Consider the following 25,570-nt stretch of genomic DNA (forward strand, 5'->3'; position numbering starts at 1 on the left):
GGAAAGGTGTAAGCTGGGGCTAAGAAATGTGCCAAAGGAGAAATGTGTTTTAAATCTTTCATATGGAACAACTTTAAGTCACGGGGCAGACCTCAGTGTGTTCCGTTCCTCAATGTGTGAGTAGAGCCCAATGATGGCCCAATGATGTCATGATTTCCCACTAGGGGGAGAGAAGGAAGACAGGACTAGGGGACCTCAGCTTTTCACTGCATACCCTCCTGGATACGTGAATTTTCTTTTCTTTGTCTTAACAATGAGCACGTACTAATTCAACAATTTAAGATAATTTTAGGTCAGGTACTATGGCTCACACCTCTAATCACAGCTGCACTTTAGGACGCCAAGGCTGGAGGATTGCTTGATCCCAGGAGTTCAAGGAGTTCAAGACCAGCCTAAGTAACCCCATCCCTAGAAAAAATATTTTAAAAAATTAGCCGAGTGTGGTGGCTATATTCCCAGCTACTAGGCAGTCTGAGGTAGGAGGATGGCTTGAGTCTGGGAGGTCGAGGTTACAGTGAGCCACGATGGTGCCACTATATTCCAGCCTGGAAGACAGAGGGAGACCCTGTATCCAAAAAAAAAAAAATTAAAATAGGCAGGGCACAGTGGCTCATGCCTGTAATCCCAGCATTTGGGAGGCTGAGGTGGGCAGATCACTGGAGATCAGGAGTTCATGAATACCTTATTATTATAACCCCTGCTCCACAAATGAGGAAAGCCAGGCACAGAGAGGGAACACGTCTTGCCTGCAATCTCACAGTTACTAACTTCAAAAGTGAAAGAAGGCTGGGCGTGGTGGCCTACGCCTCCAATCTCTACAGTTTAGGAGGCCAAGACGGGAGGATCATTTGAGGCCAGCAGTTTGAGACCAGCCTGAGCAACATAGGAGACCCAGTCTTTACAAAAAAAATTTTTTAAATGGCTGAGCAGGCTGGGTGTGGTGGCTCACGCCTGTAATCCCAGCACTTTGGGAGTCCGAGGCGGGCGGATCACAAGGTCAAGAGATTGAGACCATCCTGGCCAACATGGTGAAAACCTGTCTCTACTAAAAAATACAAAAATTAGCTGAGCATGGTGACGTGTACCTGTAGTCCTAGCTACTCAGGAGGCTGACGCAGGAGAATTGCTTGAACCTAGGAGGCCGAGATTGCAGTGAACTGAGATTGTGCCACTACACTCCAGCCTGGCTCCTGGCGACACAGCGAGACTCTGTCTCAAAAAGAAAAAAGAAAAAAAATAGCTGAGCATGGTGGCACTTGCCTATAGTAACAGCCACTTGAGAGGCTAAGGTGGGAGGATTGCTTGAGCCCAGGAAGTCAAGGCTGTGGTGAGCCAAGATCATACCACTGTACTCTAGCCTGGGTGGCAGAGTGAGACCCTGCCTCAAAAAAAATAAAGTCAAAGAAGTTGGGGTAGGGGCGTCAAATCTAAGAGAAGTCAGATCTAAGGAAATAAGGTTGTGGTTATCAGGGAGTGACTTTTTAACACCAGTCCACTGAACGCTATAGACTGCTTTGCAGCGCAGCTCAAAGAGGTAGCAGAGTGTTTGCCCAGAGCCCCGTGTCACAGATGAGGACACAGACCACACTAAGAAACAGAACCCTCCTGGGGTCAGACAGAGGTAGGGCCGAACCAGAATCCCCCACTTCTGCCTCTGGTGCTCAGGGCCAAGCTCATGCACTGTGATAAATCTGGCAGCTCTACATCCAGGGAGTGATGGGTAGGGGGGAGAAAGGGAGGGACAGAGGTCAGGCCACCCCCGCCCACCATACGCATGGTGAGCCACGCCCGGGAGGTCAGGGTTTCATGTCTGACTTTCTAGTAACGGAGCTGGCTCTGCATGGAGCTATCCACCTTCTCTTGCCCAACTGGTGCGGGATGGGCTCAGCCCTGAGCTAGGGACCTGAGCCAGGGTGTTCAGCCTTTAAGAGGTCCAAGCCTTACCAGCCCAACCGCCCAACCAGCACATTCTATAAACAGCTACTTTTCACATCCCTGCAATTAGACTGTCTACCACAGCCTCAGGGCCTCGGGGCCTGATCTGGCCAGTCCTCCCAACTGACCTTCCACCACCCCCTTGTTTGCTGCATTCTGACCATGCTGTCCACCCCCGCTGCCCCGACCCATCTGCTGCTCCTGCCTCAGGGCCTTTGCGCTTGCCTCTCCTTGGAAGGTCCTGGCTCCCAGGTCCTCTCCTCCAGATCTCACTGGTCATCAGGGCCCAGTCACCTCTCCAGGGAGCCCTCCTTGAGCACCGACCCAAGCAGGCCCCTCCTAGTCCCTCCCAGTCCCTCTTAGCCCATCCCCTGCTGCATTTCCTTCTTAGTGCTGATCTTTCCCTGCCCTCCTGGGTGCTAATTTCCTGTTGTACACACAGTTCCCAGCACAGTCCCTGGTACAGAATAGGGCCTCAATTCATAATTGTAACATAAAAGAATGAATAAAACAACAAATTCAGCAGACCAACCAGGACTGAATCAGATCTCCCAGGAATAGATGCTTTTAAAGAAAAAAAGACATTCTAGGGAGCAATTCCCAGAAGAAACCACCTCTTTGTAAGAAACCCCTTCTTTCCTGCTTCCTCCAACCTAAATTTGCCCAACGGCAGCCTTTGACTCTAGGCTAAAGTACTAGGGAAATGCCCACAGCACCACCTTTCACTCCTCCTGGCTTTGCCACCAAAGGGCTGGGCACACCAAGCTTGCAGAACTGAGTTAAACCAGAGAACCATCTCACCACTTACATGAATTTTCTGGGTAGCAACATTTTAAGCCCCTCAAACTTTTCTTAAGATGTCTTTGGCTGGACGCAGTAGCTCACACCTGTAATCCCAGTACTTTGGGAGGCTGAAACAGGCAAATCACTTGAGGCCAGGAGTTTGAGACCAATCTGGCCAACATGGTGAAAGCCCATCTCTACTAAAAATAGAAAAATTATCCAGGCCTGGTGGCGGATGTCTGTAATCCCAGCTACTCAGGAGGATGAGGCAGGAGAATTTCTTGGACCCAGTAGACAGAAGTTGCAGTGAGCGGAGATCATACCACTGTACTCCAGCCTGGGCAACAGAGCGAGACTATGTCTCCAAAAAAAGAAAAAAAAAAGTTTTTGATGAAATGCTCATTAAAATGAATAATGCATTCTTCATACAATACGCTGACCTCAATTGAACTTCTACTTGACAGTTTGGGGTCACCAGGCTCACTTATCATGTAACTGTCCTATAGCATAGGGATGCTCATGGTGTGGCGTGTGGCAATGGAGGCACCACACCCAGGGGCTCAGGCCTCAGTGCTGTGCCTGTGTTCAGGGTCGTTTCTGTGTCCTCCCTGGCTGTCAGTGATCACCTCTTGCTGCTCATCACTCCATAGTCTCTACCACAACTTCAAATCTGCTATGATCTGAAAAACCTGTTAGAACTGTGTGCAAACCAAGAATAAACAGGACCTGCCTGAAAACTCAAGAAGCTTTCCTTTAAACAGGGTGCATGGGATTTGGGACATCTAGCTTGAGGCTCAGGGAAGATTTTCTCATCCTTCTAGGTTCCAGCTGTGCCTACAAAGTCAGAGCTGCCTTACAAGAGGCTCAGAGAGCAGCGGAGCCCCCGAACACATGTGGTGATGAGGAGCTAAGTGTCCCAGCACTTCCCCGGGGAGGCGGTGCTGAACCCTAACTCGGAAAGCAGCTGTTCTGTGGCTCCACCATAAAGCCCAGCAGCGCTCAGCAAAGCAAAGCGCGGGAGAGGCTTTTCAAAGTTCTGTGAAATCTTGTGGCTCCAAACACGTTTCCCTCAGCTTCACTCTCCTTCACTTAGGAAAACAGAGCTCTCAAGGGAGGCTTTGTGAGCAAAAAACCCAGGGCTGGTGCTGAGCACGCATTTTGACAGTTACAGCAAGGCTCCGGAGAGACAGTTTTCAAAGCAAAACAGAACCCAGGGGCCCTGCACACAGAGACTCACTGTGAAATCAGCTCTGATTCCAAATACCTTGTTTTCACCCAATTATGCCTTAGGAGGAAACTCTGTGCTTCTTTCTCTCTCTCCAATAAAAAAAAAAAATTTTTTTCAAGATGGAATCTCACTCTGTTGCCAGGCTGGAGTGCGGTGGCACTATCTCAGCTCAGTGCAGACTTAGCCTCCCAGGCTCAAGCAATTCTCCTGCATAAGCCTCCCAAGTAGCTGAGATTACAGGCACTCACCACCAAGCCTGGGTAATTTTTGTACTTTTAGCAGAGAGGGGATTTTGCAATGTTGGCCAAGCTAGTCTCAAACTCCTGACCTCAGGTGATCCACCTGCCTTAGCCTCCCAAAGTGCTGGGATTACAGCACTTTGCTTTTTTATTTTTATAAAATTATTTTTAAGTACATTTTTATTTATAAAAATATTTATAAAATTTTTTTAAAAAATTTTCTGAGGCTGGGCACAATAGCTCTTGCCTGTAATCCCAACACTTTAGGAGGCCAAAGCTGGAGACTCGCTTGAGCTCCGGAGTCTAAGACCAGCCTGGGCAACATAGTGAGAGCTCAACTCTACAAAACAATACAAAAATTAGCTGGGTGTGTGACGCACACCTGTGGCCCCAGCTATTTGGGAGGCTGAGGTGGGAGGATCACTTGAGCCAGGGAGGTTCATGCCACTGTGCTCCAGCCTGGGCAACAGAGGGAGGTCCTGTCTCAAAAATAAATAAATAAGTAAGTAAATAAATAAATAAATTTCTTTGTCATTAAAAAAAAAATCAGCCTCTGTCCCCTGTGTTTCTTCCTTTCTGTGCTGGCTAAGCCTCCCACTGAATGAGTCTAAGGGGCATGCCTACTCGTAGAGGTCCAGCTCCGTTCTGAGCTGCTGGGTAGGCGAGCTGAACCTCTCAGAGCACCGCCTGGAGTCAGATCTCCCATTCCTCACTCCTATCTTGGCTCCTGCAGTCCTGGGAAGGGGGCTGACCTGCAGTCACAAGGCCTTTCCAATCCCTCTACTCCAGGGACCTCACGGAGCTTTGAGAAACAGCAACACAGGCCACGGGGGTCATGGGGGGGAGTGTGGTCTTTGAAGGCAGGTGGACGAGAGTGAATCTGGCTTCCAGCACTTTCTGCTCCCTGCATGACTTAATGCTGACAAACCACTTAGTCTCCCTGAACCTTGCTTTTCTCATCAGCAAAATGGAAATAACACTCACTGAAGATCAAGGAGACAATACACACCAAGTGAGGCAGCAGCTCAAATGGGCAGTCCTAGATGGTAGTTAAGGCCGGGCACAGTGGCTCATGTTTGTAATCCCAACACTGGGAGGCCAAGGTGGGCAAATCACTTGAGGCCAGGAGATCGAGACCAGCCTGGTTAACATGGTGAAACCCCATGTCTACTAAAAATACAAAAAATTAGCTGGGCATGGTGGTGTGGGCCTGTAATTCCAGCTGCTAGGGAGGCTGAGGCAGGAGAATTGCTTGAAGTCAGGAGGCGGAGGTTGCAATGAGCCGAGATCGAGCCACTGTACTCCAGCCTGGGCAACAGAATGAGACTCTAAAACCAGAAACTAAATAGTAGTTAGTGTTATCATTATTGAGAATACCTAGAGCACAGCAGTCAGTCCAAGTTCTCAACCCTGGCTACATTTTAAAGTGTACTAGGCAGCGTTTAAAAGATTCTGAGGTCCAGGATGGGGTCGATGTCTCCATTCGGCTACGGTCACAAAAATTCCCTTTTCACCACGCATTCCACTCCCTTTCCCTCCACAAATCAATGCCCATGCATCCTTCCTACTGGCTCAAAGTCACCACTTCCAGGAGGCCCTCCACTGGTCTCCTCCAATAGCCAAAGGTGAATCAGAATTCACATGGAACATGCTGCCGGATGGTAGCCTTTTATTATGACTCAGGCCCTACATGACGAACTACGAACAGCTTGCAGTATTGGGCCACCAGAAGTATGTGGAGGTGTCTGGATATTTGCACAGAAACATCCTGAGTCTCCTGCCACTTTGAGTCCTCCTGCTTGCTGACTGGAGTTTTCCATCTATTCTTAGTTTCAGCAATTATAGGTTGCTTTCTCAGTACAGGTTCCTCGAATAGCGTCAACCTCCCCTCTAATCTGGATTGAGAAGGTAGATGAACCTGCTGGTTCAAACTGTGTGTAGACCAAGAAGAGACAGACCTGGGGAAGACTCCTGTGGGGCAAATCTCGAGCTTAGGATCCCAGTCCCCGCTCTCACCAGCCGTGGCCCCTCAGTGTACCTCGGTTTGCCCGGCCAGATGAGATGGTTTCCAGGGAGTCTAACATTTGGTGTTTCACTAAATTCTTCCAAGCATGGAATTATTGTAGGTTTTCATATCAAGGCGCAGGCAGGGAAGTTGGGTTACCTGGTCTTGGAGCTTCTGGAACATTAGAGGGTGTGGTTCTTCCAGGATCTTCTCATTGAGCCGAGACTGCCCCTCCACGTTGACCTGTGATGAGGCCTTGCTGGACAGAAAGGTCATGTAGATCTCCTTCGCCTTTTCCTGCATCTGGAGGAGACAGATGGGGCCTGTGTACTATCTGCACACCCAGCCTTCCTGGCCTGAGCCCTGCTCTCCCCTCCAGCCAGGCCCAGAGGAGCTGCTGTGGCAAGAGAAAGGTATCCCCCGCAGCCCGGGCATTCTCAGGCCACTCCAGAGAGAATTTCTATCTGTGACAGCCCACACCGCCAAGCCCCTACCCTCTTCATACGTCTGCAGCCACATCTCCTGGAACAAAATTGCTGCACTAACCATTCAGAATCGATGACAGAAAGAATCCCGGCCTGCAGAGAGCGCTCAGTACCACTCATAACCATCCTGTGGCTGGGCGCAGTGACTCACGCCTGTAATCCCAGCACTTTGGGAGGCCAAGGCAGGTGGATCATTTGGGGTCAGGAGTTTGAGACCAGCCTGGCCAACATGGTGAAACCCCATCTCTACTAAAAATACAAAAATTAGCTGGGTGTGGTGGTGCACTCCTGTAATCCCAGCTAGTCGGGAGGCTGAGGCAGGAGAATTGCTTGAACCCAGAAGACAGAGGTTGCAGTGAGCCAAGATTGCTCCACTGAACTCCAGCCTGGGTGACAGAATGAGACTCTGTCTCAAAAAAAAAAAAAAAAAAAAAAAAAATCAAGTTAAAGCATGCCTATCCCTACCAGTTACCAAGCACCCACTAGGCTGCAGACACCTGTTTGGAATGGTCCCACTTCCTTAATCCCCTGGAGATGCAGCAAAGAGCATTTTCCTGTTAGTGCCATGAGGACACAGAGGGCAGGAGAGGTGGCATGGCTTATACGAGAGCCTCTGGGAGCCTCAGGACTGTTTGGATCCAAGGCCTCTGAATTCTGCTCAGTTCCGCTTCCGAGAGACATACTGGCCCCTCAGGTTGAGCGGTCTGCGGCCCTCCCAGGCAGGTGCGTTTCCTTTTAGGTCAGGAGAGACTGAGCAAGAACAGCGGAGAAAACACTCATTGCCCACCCTCAAGTCCGAGTGCCATCCTGCTGGGAAGCACCGACTTCCTGTTTCACTGGAAACGCACCGAGGCTGGCTTAGGGCACTCACTGACGGTAAGGAGACGACCTCACAGTAAGAACTGTGTCATCAGGACAGTGTGCCTCACCGCAGGGCTGCAGGCACAGGAGCCCTCTCCTCCAGGACTTCCCCGAGGGCTCTATTTTCTTTTAGAGAAAGGAGACTTCCTGTGCTCATACCTCACCAACGGCAAAAGCAGGGCTGTTTCTCTGAACGTTAGACTCTAAAGCATGACCTTACCCTACAAAGCAAGGCAGACAACAAATGCCTCTAAAAGGCAGCCACACAGTTATGACGCGTGTGGGGGGAGGGGAAGGGGGAAGGGGGCAGGGTCCTGGAAAACCGCCTTTCTCTCCATGAGCCCACCTGGGGGTCCACATGTGCTGTGGAGCTTGGTTTGGGAAATCCCAGGCTCTGCAAACCTTCTGCCCTTAAGGAAGGTGGTTACCAAAAGGTTTTGACAGCTGGCACGTGAAAGGAAGGAAGAGTAACCCTTTCTTTAGTTCAGGGGACTGAAGACAAAAGACCCTGCGAAGCCGCAGCCTGGCCATGTCATATTCTCTGGGAAAGCATGCCTCGCCAGCACCTGCAGGCAGACAGCCCAGGTTGGGTGAATGCCCAAAGCCATGCTGTCCACCCTCGCTTTACCGTCAATAGAAGCAATGCATCCATGCCAGACTTAGTGACGCAGGAGTCTCTCCAGACAAGCCTGGCTATCCAGGGGACAGGTCTGGGGGCTGTCCTCGAGACCCAAGGGGGTAGCACCTAGGAGCTGGTCCTGCTCGCCTCTCCAAGACCCACCGGCTCCATGAAGCCACAGCCTCCCACCCACCACCCCCATTCTGTCAGGAAGTAACACTTCTGGAAAACCACTTCCTGTTTTAAAGCCACTTCATGAAAGGAGAATTTCAGCCAGGCAGATGAGCAAACTCCATGCAGAGTTCTGGGGGCAGAAATCATTTTAGACCCCCCCTTCCCTTGAATATTCACACACACACACACGCACACACACACACACACACACGTGCACACATGCACACACATACACACATGAATCCAGGCCACCTTGAGTAATTCTGAACAGAGAATTTCAATGAGTGGCTTGAGTCTTTGAGGTGGGGCAGAAGGGGCCTGGGGAGAGGAAGTAGGTTCTGGGACCACAGGAATTCAAGCCTCGAGGGTCTCAGCCCTGCCCTCTCCCACTGGCCGCCCCTCCGGAGTTAGTGTGAGAACAGCGCAGGGCCGAGGCCCTGGCCGATGAGATACACACCGTGAGCGGCTCCAGAGCTCAGCTTATCTCGGCCGGGCTAGGAAGTATGACTGAAAAGGGAAACCCTGACGCTGTGACCACAAGCCAGTCACGGGAAGGCCTGGTGTCCAGGCTGAGGACGAGTGAAAAAGAAGAACCAGTCTCCGGAGATACGTTGGTAGATTTTTCCAGAGCTTTGTTAACTCTATTCTAGCTACTGTTTGGATAGGAAGAGAACTGGGGGAGTTGATTCTGTGTCTGTGGCCTGGAAGGATGGCCGGCTTCTCTTAGACGGCCCTGACTCACGCGGCTGGCTACAGCCTGGACCAGAGAGCCTCTTTCTCCCTGGGGACACCCGATGTGCCCAACATCTGAGGGTGTCCTGGCAGGTGCTGGAGAAGGGCCCCACCTGGGCCCATCAACTCGGGGACTACCCATGGAGCACCTGCACCCCACCTGCACCCTCCAGGCACCGCACGAGGCTGGGGCCTTTCTTCGAGGCCTGGCAGTGCCTCGGCTGTGACAACGCTCAGCCAGACGTCAGCTCTCAAACCCTGCTCCCTGCAGGTGCATGATCAGGAGAAGCAAATTCACTTTCCTATCAGCTCCAGACACACACATCTATGCAGACAAACTGTAAAGTCACCAGGAGCCCAAAGCTCAGAGGAGCACTGCCCACACCAGCCCCTCCCTCCCCTATCAGCATGCTTGAACTTTCCCACCAGGAAAATAAAAGAGCCGCCCTTGCCCAAGCTGCAACCTCCACCTCCTGAGTTCAAGCAATTCTCCTGCCTCAGCCTCCCCAGTAGCGGGGGTTACGGGTGTGCGCCACCAAGCCCGGCTAATTTTTTCTATTTTTAGTAGAGACAGAGTTTCACCAAGTTGGCAGGCTGGTCGCAAACTCCTGGCTTCAAGTGACCCACCCGCCTCAGCCTCCCTAAGTGCTGGGATTACAGGCGTGAGCCACTGTGCCTGGCCCCAATTCCTTTTTGAAATATCTCAAAATAAAAGCATGCACCCATGTCTCCATCACCCCTCCCATTCTCGCCTCATGCCACACCCAGGCTTCTGCCCAGCCAGCGCAGCTCCACCAGCCCACTGACGCCCCGCAGGCAGCAAGGCCCCTCAGACCTTCCTCTGCAGCGAGCTTGCCCCGGCCCTGCTCAGCACCACTGTCTTCTCACTTTCCCCACCTTGTAAGAGCCTGTCCTCTCAGGATCCCCAACAACTCCCTGTGTCTGTCTCCCGGCTTGTCTCCCCATCCCCTCTGTGAGTTCTGGGCTTTCCCAGACTTCTCTCCTTGGCTGACAACTCTAACGCCGTGTTCCCCCCAGATTTCAGCCCAACCATCCCCCAGGCTACTGACCCACATAGCCAACTGGTTTCTAGCAACATGGACTTGGACATCCCACCGACACCTCGAATTAACACAAAGGAAAGGGGTGGTCTCCTGGCTGGCAGAGCCCACAGCCACTACTCTGGGAAGCTGGAAACTTCAATCCCCTGTAGCCAGTCCCCACCCCCATCCCATCTGCTGGCGTCCGGCTCCTCTCCACCCCATCCTCTGCCAGAGATGGAATGCAGGAGAGAATTCCTAGGAAAATGAAAGGATCAAGACACTAACTTTATTCATATCAATTTCAGAAAGAAAATGAGGCAAAGAAAATATCCAGTAAATGATATGAGAATATTTTCAAGAACTGGCTCAGGAAATGGATAGCAGTCAGAGGAACAGCAGATGACTCTGCAGAGACATGGAAAAATGAACTGAAGCCCCTGCACAGGCGGGGAAGGGGTGCCAACGAGAAGCACATCCAGAGACGGTAGGAGCTCGAGGGCACTGGGAGCCCAGATGAAACTGATGAGGGCGGCAGAAAGAAGCCATCAGACCCCCAGGTCCTCCGCCCCCTCTGCCAACCCTGAGCAGTCAGGTGGCTCCCTCCCCACCTTCAACAGAAGACTTGAATTTTCTTTTCTCAAGAAACGGACCCAGGGAGGCTCCAGAACAGAGGCACAGAGGATGGCAAGAATGAGATGCCAAACTGAATAAAGGGATTCGGGGAAATTCCAAATATAGACCCTCCCAGCAAACTTCTCCTGACACGGTTAATTAGAAATACATTTAGTTTAGGAAAATAGCAGGCTTGTGCCCCACCAAGAAGAGACTAGAGGTCCGTTGTCTGGAGAAAATAAAAAGGCAGAAAAAACTCAATAGGAGGATTTGAAGATAAAGTGGAAACCTCCAAAAGCCAAAAAAAAAAAAATTTAAAAATAGGAAGAATAAAAGATAAAATTCAGGGCTCAATGCAGGGGTGAAAGATCATCCTTGGAAAAGAGACCAGAGACAATGGGAGAAAAAAAAGTTACTAAAATGATGATCGTAATAATAACAACATAAGACCATTTCCCAGAACTATACATTTCCAGATAATAAGGCTCCCCAAAGAATCCACACAATGAATGATCTCTGTCTCCACCTCCAAAGCCCCTGACTGAACAATTTTAGAATATTGGAGATGAAAAGATCCTGACCAGGTGGAGTGGCTCACACCTGTAATCCCAGCACTTTGGGAGGCTGAGGTAGGAGGATTTCTTTTGAGACCAGCCGAGGCAACGTGGTAAGATTGCTTAAACCCAGGAGGTCCAGACTGCAAAGAGCCGTGATCTCACTATATTCCAGCCTGGGTGACAGAGTGAGACCCTGTCTCAAAAAGAAAGGGAAAATGCCGGGTGTGGTGGCTCATGCCTATAATCCCAGCACTTAGGAGGGTGGAGGCAGGTGGATCACCTGAGGTCGGGAGGCTGAGGCAGGAGAATTGCTTGAACCCAGGAGGTGGAGGTTGCAGTGAGCTGAGATTGCGCCGCTGCACTCCAGCCTGGTGCCTGGCGACAGAGCGAGACTCTGCCTCAAAAAAAAAAGAGTTCAAGACCAGCCTGATCAACATGGCGAAACCCCATCTCTGCTAAAAATAAAAACTTAGCTAGGTGTGGTGGCGAGTGCCTGTAATCCCGGCTACTGGGGAGGCTGAGGCAGGAGAATCACTTGTACCTGGGAGGCAGAAGTTGCAGTGAGCAGAGATTGTGCCATTACACTCCAGAGTGAAACCTTGTTCAAAGAAAGAAAAGAAAAGAAAAGGGGACAAAAAAGAAAAATAGAAAAGAGAAGAAAAGAAAAGAGATCCTATAATATCCCAGAGAGGGAAAAAAAAGAAAGAAACAGACCCGTTTACATATAAATTACTGATTCTCAACAAAAGTAGACTACGGGACGTCTTCAAACTTCTGAGTTCGTTCCACCTCAGAACTGTACTTTCTGTCAGATTACCAAGGGGGTGGGAGGGTAGGAAAAAAATAACATTTCCACTCACAGGCATTTACACGTCTACCTGCCCAGCCCCCTTTCTCAGGAAGCTATGGCCGGCTGTGTTTTGGGCTCTTCTCTTGTGAGTCATTCTGGAGGGAAGAAGTCATTCTCATGCGCTATTCCCCAAATGAGGGAATGACTCAGGAGAGAAGAGGACCTGGATCAAGTAAATGGAATGTCTTCGTCCTACAAAGAGGAAGGGAAGTTCACATGTGTCAGACATGGGTCTAGGCCCTCAGAGACACTGGGGAAGAAGCGGTCCCCGCTCCCAGAGTCCACAAGACAAACCACACAGAAGATAGACAAGTAAATGACACAGATACGCAGAGTCAGTGAGTGCTGGGTAATGGAAGTCTAGGAATGAACCAACACACGTTCTATTACAACAACAGAGATAAGAGCAGAATTCGCATCGACCCCTCAACGGCCTTAGTTGACGGAGAGAAAAAAAATCCTCCCATCTATGGCCATGCCACTCTAAGCGTGCCCGATCAGATCTCATCTGATCTCGGAAGCTAAGCAAGGTCGGGCCTGGTTAGTACATGGATGGGAAGAAAAATCCACCCATGGTCTCCCTGCTGGAACAGATGTGATAAGTTTGACTGTGAAATCCAGTTAGGTGAAGTGCACAATAGCAGATTAAAAAGAGCTGGCCGGGTGCGGTGGCTCACGTCTGTAGTCCCAGCACTTTGGGAGGCCCAGACGGATGGCTCATCTGAGGACAGGAGTTTGAGACCAGCCTCACCAACATGGTGAAACCCCATCTCTACTAAAAATATAAAAATTAGCCAGGTGTGGTGGCAGGCACCTGCAATCCCAGCTACTTGGGAAGCTTAGGAAAGAGAATCACTTGAACCCAGGAGGTGGAGGTTGCAGTGAGCTGAGATCGTGCCATTGCACTCCAGCCTGGGTGACAAGAGCAAACCTTTGTCTCAAAAAAAAAAAAAAAAAAAGAACAAAGCAATTCAGTTAGGTGACTTCTCCCAGTGCCTATGTTCCCCGCCCCCCTGACTTTTGTAAATTAGTAATTTAGAGCTTACTCCCAGGTTTTACTTCCCAGGCAGCAGGACTCACTAGGAGATGCCTGGCATCAGAAATGTGGCTCTGAATTCTTTTTTTTTTTTTTTTCTTTTGAGACAGGGTCTTACTCTGTCACCCAGGCTGGAGTGCAGTGGCATGATCATGGCTCACTGCAGCCTCAATCACCCCAGGCAACTACAGGTGCACACCATCATATCTAGTTAATTTTTTTTTTTTTTTTTGGTATTTGTTTGTAGAGACAAGGTCTCACCATGTTGCCCAGGCTGATTTCGAACTCCTGGGCTCAAGTGATCCAACCACCTTGACTTCCCAAATTGCTAGAATTACAGGCGTGAGCCACTGTGCCCAGCCTCGGGCAAGCTGCTGCTTAACTACTCAGATCATATCCCTGCATCTTCTAATGGGAATGATGACTCACATTGGGGCCCAGACACTCCAGGACAAACACCCCAGGTATCACCAATGCCTCCACCCAATCTGCATTCTCAGGCAGTGACAGGGGACGGTGGCATTCACTGCACCAAAGCAATTGCCAGTTGCATTCCAGGCTTAAGGACACAGACTTTCTAGAGAAGTCTAAGCTGGGCCGGGCACAGTGGCTTACACCTGCAATCCCAGCACTTTGGAAGGCCAAGACAGGCAGATCACTTGAGATCAGGAGTTCAAGACCAGTCTGGCCAACATGGTGAAACCCCGTCTCTACAAAAAATGCAAAAATTAGCCAAGCATGGTAGCACACACTTGTAATCCCAGCTATTTAGGAGGCTGAGGCAGAAGGATCACTTGAACCCAGGAGTCAGAGGCTGCAGTGAGCCAAGATCGTGGAACTGCACTCCAGCCTGAAGGCCCTGTCTCAAAAAAATAATAAAATAAAAAAAGAAGTAGAAGAAAAAGAAGAAAAGAAAAGAAAAGAAGTCCTATGCTGGATGTGTCAGGGTACAGTCATGGAAAGGGGCTGCCCGTTCTGAAGCTCTCTCTGTAGGAGATGGACAGGGCAGGGCAACCCAACACCAGACCTGCCTGACCTGAAAGCCTGGAGGAGGCACGTCGGAAGTTCGACCCCGTCCTCCCAACCACCCCATTAAAGTCCTGCAGGGCTTTTCCAGCCCTGCTCACCTTGGCACCCAAGTTCCCAGGTGTGGCTTCCCTGCCAGCCTGAAGCACAGCACAGCAGCCTCCCCCTCAAACATGCCACTCATTCCTTCTGGTCTTCCCTCAGCTTTTCTCGCCAGCCCTGCCTGCCCACACACTGTCCCTGCTCCCAGGAACGCCCTCCCATCTCAATGCCAAGTCTCAGCTAAAAAGCCACTTCCCCTGGATCCCTCCCTGTTGCCCTCGCCTTGCTCCCACAACACATGCACTTCCCATCTCTACACCCATCATAGCACTTGCATAGGCTTGCTCCCTCCAGGCGCCCTTCCTTGGCGCTGCTCACCTGTCCTGTCCCTGGGCTGCCTCCTGCTCATCAACCAGGCACTTCACAAAGATTCAGGGAGTTCAGCTGAATGGAGGCACAGAGCAGCATGGTGTGCAGGGAACAACAGGTGACCTCAGGGGGGCTGGTTCACGTCCTAGCTCTGCCCTGCTGTGGGGGCCTCACTTCCTTGTTACACTGCAAGGGTGGGCCGGCCCACCCACAGGCCTCTCCTACCTCTAATAGTCAAAAGAAGAAAGCAGGGGAATGGACATCTGTTTGCTTGCCTGACTCTGAGCTAGGATTTTACAGTGAGGCTGGTCGCAGTAGTTGCACAGTCTACCATTTATCGATGATGGTCCCCGGGCCCTGTCCTCGGTGCTGGGGACAAAGGACAACAGGGAGACTCCTGTTCTGAAGGTCCTTAGCCTGAATCCTAACATTCCAAAGCATCCCCCACCACCTGCTTCTCACCTTCCCCTGAGGCCCCCTCTCCACCCAGGAGGCTCCGGCCAAGTTCACCCAGAAGAGAGAAAAAGCCAGAAAGCAAAATCCGAGGGTCACGCCCAGCAGTGGCTTTTCAGGCGGGCCTGGGAAGTTCAAGCCAAAGAGACTCCATCTTAGAATCCTCCCTTGCCACCTCCGGAGAGGAAGGTGGTAGAGAAAAGGTCGCACTGTGCCATCTGGGGGGATGTGTGTCTGCGCCCAGAAAAGCCGTTGAATAAACCCATGATGTACATTTTCCAAGCAGTTGTCTGCAAACACTTCATAGCTCCTGGCCCATGGATTCCAGCTTTTGGAGACGAAGTCTCAAAAACTGGCAACCCACAAGCTGCATCTGCCCATGGGTATGCTTTGTTTGGCAGGCAAGGGTTTAAATTTTTAAAAATGAGTTCCAACATTTAACAATCATCTTGATTTCACATAAGGATCCAAATGTCTAGCTTCTTTAGAAAAACAGGCAGCCCTAGGTAGAATAGAAGAGGTGCCTTGGGAAGAAAGGCCATCAGGGTCCCAGGGCAAGCAAAGATCTAGCAGATTGCTGTTAGTGAGTTGGTGGAGACAGAACCTGAAGCAGGGGAAGCCCAGACAGCCACAGGCCCTAAACCACCAGCCACAGCCTGTGCAAGCAAACAGGCTGTCCTCAGTTGGCCCCAATCCCCACCACTCCCTCCAGCCTCACACCAGGAGCCTCCTTCATTCACATGACTTACTGGCTCCTGCAGACATTTAGCCAGCAGCTCTTAGAAAGATACAGGGCCAGGCCTCATAAACCCACCCAGGGCACAGGCCTCCTTCCCCATAATCTCATCTACCTCCCTTAGACCCAACAGCTAACATTGGGAATGAAGGCAAAGAGGACACATCTACCCAGGAGAACAGTCACAGACTTTCTATGCAGGATGCTCACCAACTATGGGACGCTCAGAATGGTATATTGAATAATCGACAATCCCTCTGATGCACCTTGTGCTTTTATCATTATACATCTGCGTATTGTTTTACCACGTCCAAAAATGCTAACATGTCAATCTCTGGGGGAAACATCCTCATAACTTATTCATGAAGAAAAAAACGGCATGAGAAACTCTAAATGACATAAGTAGTTATTTTTATTTTAAATATTGGTCCATTTGAACAGCTCCATTTAAAAATGGATTAACTCATCCTTTTAAAAATGATTAATGGGCTGGGCGCTGTGGCTCACACCTGTAATCTCAGCACTTTGGGAGGCCGAGGTGGGTAAATCACAAGGTCAAGAGATCGAGACCATCCTGGCCAACACGGTAAAACCCCGTCTCTCCTAAAAATATCAAAACAGCTGGGTGTGGTTGTGTGCGCCTGTAGTCACATCTACTCAGAAGGCTGAAGCAGGAGAATCGCTTGAACCCAGGAGGTGAAGGTTGCAGTGAACCGAGATTGTGCCACTGCAATCAAGCCTGGTGACAGAGCAAGACTCCATCTCAAAAAAAAAAGGCTGGGCATGGTGGCTGACACCTGTAATCCCAACACTTTGGGAGGCTAAGGCAGGCAGATCACAGGGTCAAGAGATTGAGACCATCCTGGCCAACATAGTGAAACCCCATCTCTACTAAAAGTACAAAAATTAGCTGGGCATAGTGGGGCATGCCTGTAGTCCCAGCTACTTGGGAGGCTGAGGTAGGAGAATCACTTAAACTCAGGAGGCAGAGGTTGGAGTTAGCCAAGATTATGCCACTGCACTCCAGCCTAGTAAAAAAGCGAGACTTTGTCTCAAAAAAATAAAAAATAAAAAGATTAATATTTGATCAACACAAGATACCTAATCTGAAGCTTAGATCTTCCCCCAAAACTAATGTGAATCAGGTTTCTTTAGGCAATTTCAGAATCTATTGGAAACGCAGTTGTAACTTTATAAGGAAATGGAAAAAAATTGTCAAGACATTGATTACAGGGTGGAGGAAATACCTGCTTCCTATCTTGCATTTTCTTAAAATCTTCACATGCTAGCCAAAACAAAACGTTTTCTTCACTGAACTCCTTTTTTAAAAATTCCTGTGGATACAAAGAAAAAGAGTTACACAGTATTCCACATTTTTAAAAAATGAAACAAATGGCATTTCCCTTCAAAGACTGATATGGCAAAATTCAACAGAGGAACATGGTTCAATTACCCTTGGAAATCTCCACTCTCAAAAACAAATGCGTATATTTAATGTTAAAGCTAGAATTTCATGTTCATTTGACTTTAATGGTTTGAAATTGTAACGAAGAGTACAGATGAAGCAGGAATCTACTCATATTTCTAAGCTGACAATAAATTACCAAAAAGTAAATTAAAGTGGAAGATATATTGGTTCCTTCCAGACAGTGTTTAAACAAAGTACATTCCTCTAAAATCAGGCTCTTTTTTTTAAACAAAAGAAAAGAAAACACATGAAGCATGTCTAAAGCACCATGATAAAAACTATTTTAAGTTGGAGGTATGTGTGTTTTCTTTTGGCAGATATTGGGCAGTCCGTGGCACAGCCAGCTACTCTGCTGAGCAGAGATCTCCTGGGTTGCAAACACTGCTCACAGTGGCCTGGCAACCAGGAACTAGAAACCTAGCACCACCTGCCACTCCCCGCTGGGAGCCCCAACAGGGGTCCACTGCATGAGGACTCATCCTATTCCTGACCCAAGACTTAAAGACAGAAGTGATCGGGACTCATTCTCAAAATTCACATGTGGTCCTCCAGCTGGCTTCAGGGGCTTCTGCTGGTCAGAAAAGTTATTTCTTTCTTTCTTTCTTTCTATTTATTTATTTATTTATTTATTTATTTATTTAGACAGAGTCTTGCTCTGTCGCCCAGGCTGGAATGCAGTGGTGCAATCTTGGCTCACTACAACCTCTGCCTCCTGGGTTCAAGTGATCCCTGCCTCAGCCTCCTGAGTAGCTGGGATTACAGGCACCCACCATCATACCTGACGAATTTTTGTGTTTTAGTAGAGACAGGTTTCATCATATTGGCAGGCTGGTCTTGAACTCCCGACCTTGTGATCTGCCTGCCTCAGTCTCACAATGTGCTGGGATTACAGGAGTGTGCCACCGTGCCCAGCCGGGGAAAAGTTATTTCTAAGTGGCATTGACAGTTCTCCATTCATCAGCCCTGCTCTCGGAGGTCCCTTCACCAAGTTCACATTGGCAGCCTCTCTCACCCTGTCAACAATGCATTCTGAGAATCCCCCAAGCACGAGTGAACATGCCTTCACATCAGAGATACCCAGAGCTGGGAATTCCTCATACAAACTCCACCAATGGGCAAGTATCTTTTCCCCACACCCTGCATCCCCTCCCACCTCACTACACAAAAACCAGACACAGGCAGCTCATGCCCCTCAGTATCTGTCCAGGACTATCTGTGACAGTGTTGCCAACACGGTCATGACAGATGACAAAGTCTCACCCTCAAGCTGGGATAGACAATACTGATCTCTCGAGCTGGCATAGAGAGTGCTAAGCTGATAGACAATGCTGAACTGCCTATTTCTCCCCTGCATGCAACTAAACTTACACACGTACTGCATCTATCCCGATTAGCAACGAAAAAGACAAACCCTAAATCTTTTCACGCCTTCTGGGTCCTCCAGGAGATTCTCCAGGGATGCCGCCCATTTGGCTGTGCTCTTGAGGCTCTGGTGGCTGCTGCTAGAACTGCCATCGCTGTCGTGGATGTCTGCAAAGCAAAGCTTAGACTGTATATGTGGCCAAAAGAACACTGTCATTTTAAGAAATCTGCATGCAATAGCCAGCACTGTCATTGCCATCACAGCTGACATACGCCAAGTTATGTGCCAGGCTCTGTTCTAGGTGCTTAACACGATGGACTCGTTCTTATCACACCACCCTGTAAGGCAAGCACTACTATTTCCTCCATTTTTTTTTTTTTTTTTTTTTTTTGAGACGGAGTTTCGCTCTTGTTACCCAGCCTGGAGTGCAATGGCGTGATCTCGGCTCACTGCAACCTCCGCCTCCTGGGTTCAGGCAATTCTCCTGCCTCAGCCTCCTGAGTAGCTGGGATTACAGGCATGTGCCACCATGCCCAGCTAATTTTTTGTAGTTTTAGTAGAGACGGGGTTTCACCATGTTGACCAGGATGGTCTCGATCTCTTGACCTCGTGATCCACCCGCCTCAGCCTCCCAAAGTGCTGGGATTACAGGCTTAAGCCACCGTGCCCGGCTATTTCCTCCATTTTATAGATGGGGTAAACTGAGGCTCGAGGTGATAAAGGGACCTGCCATTTCCAACCAAATCCTTCCCCTACTCTTGTGTCCACTGACCAGTTTGGATACAGCCCTCAAGTCTCACTCAAATCCACCTCCCAGAGAACCTTGACTCAACAGCAACTGCTTCCCCATGGCACTTTGTGCACAGCCATGCAATGACGGTGCTATGCTGTGACAATTGACATGACTGACTCCCACTAGTCTGAAGCCTCCTGTATGTCCTCATCTTGCATTTCCAGCACCTAGCTCACTACCTGGCACAGGGATTTAAAAACTCTTTGCAGGATAGGATTCAGGTGATGGGGCAAAATGTCAGAGGGTTGCCAGAATATCCAGGCATCAAGATAAATGATCATTTCAGGCAACATTTTTTTTTTTAATCAAGATTTATGCTGAAAAATCCACAATGAAAACAATGCTCTTTTTTTTTTTTTTTTGACAGAGTCTCCCTTTGTTCCTCAGGCTGAAATGCACTGGTATGATCTGGGCCCAGTGCAACTTCCGCCTCCCGGGTTCAAGCAATTCTCCTGCCTCAGTCTCCCAAGTAGCTGGGATTACAGTTGTGCGCCACCACACCCGGCTAATTTTTGTATTTTTAGAAGAGACGAGATTTCACCATGTTGATCAGGCTGGTCTTGAATTCCTGACCTCGTGATCGACCCACCTCAGCTTCCCAAAGTGCTGGGGTTACAGGTGTGAGCCACTGCGCCAGGCCAAAATACCCAAATTTTAAATAAAGACAGGGTTGGTTATACTGATTTTTCCTTTTGCTTCAGGCTCCAATATGGCTTAGCATCACTGTTACTTTCCCTGACTTTATTTAAACTTCAGATATTTTGTTCATCATGGATGTTTTTGCATTAATTTTGATCTTTTAAAACACTGCACTGGCTGGGCATGGTGGCTAATGCCCATAATCCCAGCACTTTGGGAGGCTGAGGCGGTCAGATCACTAGGTCAGGAGTTCGAGATCAGCTTGGCCAACATGGTGAAATCCCATTTCTACTAAAAATACAAAAATTAGCTGGGCATGGTGGTGGGCACCTGTAATCCCAGGTACTTGGGGGCTGAGGCAGGAGAATTGCTTGAACCTGGGAGGCAGAGGTTGCAGTGAGCAGAGATCGTGCCACTGCACTCCAGCCTGGGCAACAGAGCAAGACTCCATCTTGGAAAACAAACAAAACACTGCATTAAACATCATTTATAGGCTGGGTGCAGTGGCTCACACCTGTAATCCTAGCACTTTGCGAGGCTGAGGCGGGTGGATCACCTGAAGTCAGGAGTTTGAGACCAGCCTGGCCAACATGGTAAAACCTCATCTCTACTAAAAATACAAAAATTAGTTAGGTGTGGTGGTGCGTACCTGTAGTCCCGGCTACTTGGGAGGCTGAGGCAGGAGAATCACTTGAACCTGGGAGGCAGAGGTTGCAGTGAGCTGAGATGATGCCACTGCACTCCAGCCTGGTGACAGAGCGAGACTCCATCCCCACCAAGGAAAAAAAATCAGCAAAGTAAATCACTTTTAAATGACACTTTTTAAAAATAAAGTCTCATAAATATTAATTGCTGCAAATTGCTAGGGGGCCACACAGCTAAAAATGTTTTTGGGGAAAATCTGTATCAGAGCACACTGGACTTACTTAATATTAACAGCTCCTATGATCTCTGATGTTCTATGAGGGGTCAAAATACAAGTTGATTTCTTGATCCCCTGGGACTCGGAATCCAAGCACCTGGGGACACTACCTAGATTTCAGACATTCACCGGATGACATGGGTTAAATAAAATAAAGTAGAACCAGGCCAGCTGGATACAGTGGCTCACGCCTGTAATTCAAACATTTTGGAAGGCTGAGGTAGGAGGATGGCTTGATCTCAGGAGTTCAAGACCAGCCCCTGGGCAACATACTGGGACCTCACCTCTATAAAATATTTTAAAACTAGGCTGGGCACAGTGGTTCACACCCATAACCCTAGCACTTTGGGAGGCCCAGGTGGGCAGGTCACTTGAGCAGGTATTTGAGACCAGCCTGGGAAACATAGTGAAATCCTGTGTGTACAAAAAATTAAAAACTTAGCTGGGTATAGGGGCATGCAAATAGTCACTCTGTCAAATAGCTGGGCTCCTTTAGTCCCAGCTATTTGACAGACTGAGGCAGAAGGATAGCTTGAGCCCAGGAGGTCAAGGCTGCAGTGATCCATGATTGTGCCACTGTATTCCAGCCTGGATGACAGAGCAAGATCCTGTCTCAATCCATCAATCAATCATCAATAAATCAGAAACCCAGAAACCCAGCAGGGACTGTGCTTCAATGCTCATTGGTGATGGAGTACGTAAGAGATATATTTGGGACAAAGGAAAGGAAATCCTTTCCTTTAACCATGAAGCAAACTCACTTAAACACACCACCAAATGGAGTTGATGCTTTTCTAAAGTGACTCTTCAGTTCATGGATATTAAATTAGTTCCCTGTTCTCTTTGTAAATGCTGCAGTGGCAAACTCCTGAACACTGAGTTTCTTTCCAACAAAGTATAAATTCAATTAAAAGATCATTATTACAAGAAATTTCTGCAGCAGGGTTCATTCTGGCAAGCATTCCACTAATTTACTCTTCTGCTCTTTGCCCAGAGAATACAGTTTGACAGTTTACTCCATTTCCCCAGCAGATTTTCTCTTAAGTAAACAAATATAGAGACACAAGTTCACTGTTCCAGGAACAATCTAGGCAGCTGCAAATTTCTCTTGCCATGGCAGAACCACTTTGGCCATAAGTTTTCAGCCTTGGTCTGAAAGGATTCCAAAACTCTTGACATTCTTTTCCATAATAAACCAGACCATGGTTGGGTTTCACCACCATGCTGTCTTGCAAATAAATACACACATTAGATTACCATTTAGCCAACAGAGTGTCTGAGAGTTAAAACAGTTGACCTCACTGTTAGTCACTAACCCCTCACCCTTTATTTTATACTCTAATTATTTTTGCATATTAGGTTTATATGTCTGTTTTCATTTGAACAAAAAGTTTTATAACTGGAAACACACTAATGTGGTCCAGCCCCACCTCCCCCACGACCTTATTTTATAGACTGGGAAGCAAGAATTCAGAAGATAAAATGACCTATCCAGATGATGCAGCTAATGAATCACTGGATGGAAGCAATACTGGGCCCTATGTGGGAGGTCACCTGTCCTCACCAGGGCCCCGTCTACAGCATCCCAGGGTGCCTGGGAACACAGTTAGAAAACCAGTGAGCCTTCCATTCCATTGTCTCCTGGGCTGTCATCTCCCTTGCATCATATGTCATGAAATACATTTACAACCAACACTATTACAGAAGAGCATGGAATTTTCAGTGACGGCTCAGAAAGTACACCAAGATGGGGCTGTTCTTTATAGCCGTGGGTATTGGTTTTCTGGCTTTGGTGCCCTAGGTAAAGAGAAATTCTTTCTTGCCTTTTTGCCCACCTTCTGTCCCCATAAGTGGCATGTAAGATCCTTCTATCCGAGATACCTACTCTCTATCTGTCATAAGTTTTCTTCTCCAGAAATGGTGTGAATTTTTCTAAGACTTCCTGATTGTCTTTCAAGTTTGATTAAGGCTTTTGGCTATTGCACCCCACCCTTTTAAAATCCATCTTGATTGACATCAGTATAGGCAGATCTTGATGAGACAGCATTTGCAAACTCTACTCACTGGGTACTATCTCTCTTTTCTAAGTCACTGTCCCCAGCATCCAATGTCACTGAGCAGACAGGGATAGCCCTTAGACTGAGGGTACTTCCGCTACTCAGGGTGCCCTGCTCAGGAAACGCACTAAGTTATGAATTCCTAAGCCATCTCAGTTCACTTTAAATGTTGCAACCTGCTGGGCATGGTGGCTCATGCCTGTAATTCCAGCACTTTGGGAGGCCAAAGTGGGCAGATTGCTTGAGCTCAGGAGTTCAACACCAGCCTAGGAAACATGGCGAAATCCCATCTCCACAAAAAATACAAAAATTATGCTGGGCATGGTGGCTCATGCTTGTAATCCCAGCACATTGGGAGGCCTAGGCAGGCAGATCAAAAGGTCAGGAGTTTGAGACCAGCCTGGCCAACATGGTGAAACTCTGTCTCTATTAAAAATATAAAAAATTAGGGCATGATTTTTTTGTATTTTTAATAGAGACAGAGTTAGTGCATGCCAGCTACTTGGGAGGCTAAAGCAGGACAATTGCTTGAACCCAGGAGGCAGAGGATTCAGTGAGCCAAGATCATGCCATGGTACTCCAGCCTGGGTGACAGAGCAAGACTCCATCTCAAAAAGCAAACAAACAACAACAACAAAAGCCACGCATGGTGGTATGGGCCTGCAGTCCCAGCTACTCAGGAGGCTGAGGTGGGAGGATCACTGGAGCCCAGGAAGCAGAAACTACAGTGAGCCAATATTGCACCACTATATTCCAGCCTGGGTAACAGAGCCAGACCCTGTCTCAAAAAAAAAAAAAGTTATGAAAAAAATGTTACCCCAAGGGGGACGGGGAAGCAGGTTAAAATAGATTGAATGAATAAATGAATGTTACAGCCAGTCCAGTGATGTTAGAAGAAATAACTTTTCTTAATAGCAAAACAGGATTATTTCTGAACTTAAGAATAAAGCAAAACCAAGATTTCCCAGCTGCCCAACTTCTGGCACTTGGATCCACAAAGTTCCAATACTCTTCTACCCCTTTTCATTGATAAAAGTTTCCATTTTAGACAGATTACACAAGAAAGCAGGATTGGAATGCATAGGCGGAAAAATACGTCAAGCGTGTTCTCCGGTACCTTTACAATCTCTCCAGCTAGGGAAGACCTGCTTGTGATATCTGTTTGTTTCGATTTTGTCAGGCTCAGTTTTATTTTTGTTGTTGTTGTTTATTCCAGCTGTAAAACGTTTTTGCAATGAATACAAGTTTTTAGTGTTCTTTGTTTTCTTAGCTCCTGGCCTCTTTCTTTCTCTTTTTCTTTCTCTCTCTCTCTCTCTCTCTGTCTCTTTCTTTCTTCTTTCTTTTTTTGAGATGCAGTCTCTCACTGTCACCCGGGCTGGAGTATAGTGGCACCATATCGGCTCAATGCAACCTCCACGTCCCAGGTTCAAGCGATTCTCCTGCCTCAGCCTCCCAAGTAGCTAGGATTACAGGTATATGCCAACACACTCGGTTAATTTTTTGTGTTTTTAGTAGAGACAGGGTTTCACTATGTTGGCCAGACTGGTCTCAAATGCCTGACTTTGTGATCCACCCACCTTGGCCTCCCAAAATGCTGGGATTACAGGCATGAGCCACTGTACCCAGCCAGCTCCTGGGCTTTTTAAATCATTTTAGATCTTCAAATTTTTCACAAGCAAAATATGTATTTTTCAGCAAATTTATTTTCAGATTAATCTGTCATTAGCTAATATTAATGGTTAATACTTGCAAATGGGCCAGGCATGGTGGCTCACACCTGTAATCCCAGCACTTTGGGAGGCCGAGGTGGGTGGATCACTTGAGGCCAGGCATTCAAGACCAGCCTGGACAACATGGCAAAACTGTGTTTCTACTAAACACAGTTTTAAAAATACAAAAATTAGCTGGGTGTGATGGTGCACTCCTGTAATCCCCAGCTTCTCGGGAGGCTGAGGCAGGAAAATCACTTGAACCCAGGAGTCAGAGGTTGCAGTGAGCTGAGATCATCACACCACTGCACTCCAGCCTAGACAACAGAACAAGAATCTGTTAAAAAAAAAAAACTTGCAAATGATTTACAATGTGCTAGATACTATTTCAAGCTTTTACCTGAATTAAATCATTCAGTTCTCACAATAACCTACTGATTTGGTTAGTATTATCCCCACTTTGCAGATGAAGAAACTGAGGCACAGTAACTTATAAGGGTCCCAGATAGAAAATGGGAAATCATTGCCCAAACCCAGGCACTCCTGCTCCAGAGTACATGCTCTTTACCAAAGGCTCTATTGCCATTTTTAGTTTTTATATCTGCTGATTTTTACACTCACAGAGACCAGAACACAACAGCCTTTAAGAAACCAATAACAATCACACTTTTGGGCGAAAAAAATACTAAAAACGAAACAAAACAAACAAACAAAAAACGGAAAAAACTGGGTAAGAGTCCAATCCATGCAGAAAAAATAAAAAATAAAAAAAGTCACATAAAACCAGGTGGAATCATCTAGCACACACAATGTATATGCGTTTTCCATTTATGC

General features: G+C 48.1%; 1 protein-coding gene across 2 annotated transcripts in view; it reads right to left on the reverse strand.

Moving 5' to 3' along the window:
- Window positions 1–25,570, reverse strand: part of RGS10 (regulator of G protein signaling 10) — a 42,574-nt gene that overhangs the window by 9,620 nt on the left and 7,384 nt on the right. For both annotated transcript variants that reach the window (XM_032281805.1, XM_032281806.1), the window contains exons 2-4: window positions 18,665–18,783; window positions 17,033–17,119; window positions 6,350–6,493 (exon numbers count right to left, since the gene is read on the reverse strand). In XM_032281805.1, coding sequence (XP_032137696.1) covers window positions 6,350–6,493; window positions 17,033–17,119; window positions 18,665–18,783 — 350 coding nt within the window. The remainder of the gene's footprint in view (window positions 1–6,349; window positions 6,494–17,032; window positions 17,120–18,664; window positions 18,784–25,570) is intronic.

The sequence above is a fragment of the Sapajus apella genome, unplaced genomic scaffold (assembly GCF_009761245.1).
Source record: "Sapajus apella isolate SASKATOON/1434 unplaced genomic scaffold, GSC_monkey_1.0 scaffold13, whole genome shotgun sequence".
NCBI lineage: Eukaryota > Metazoa > Chordata > Mammalia > Primates > Cebidae > Sapajus > Sapajus apella.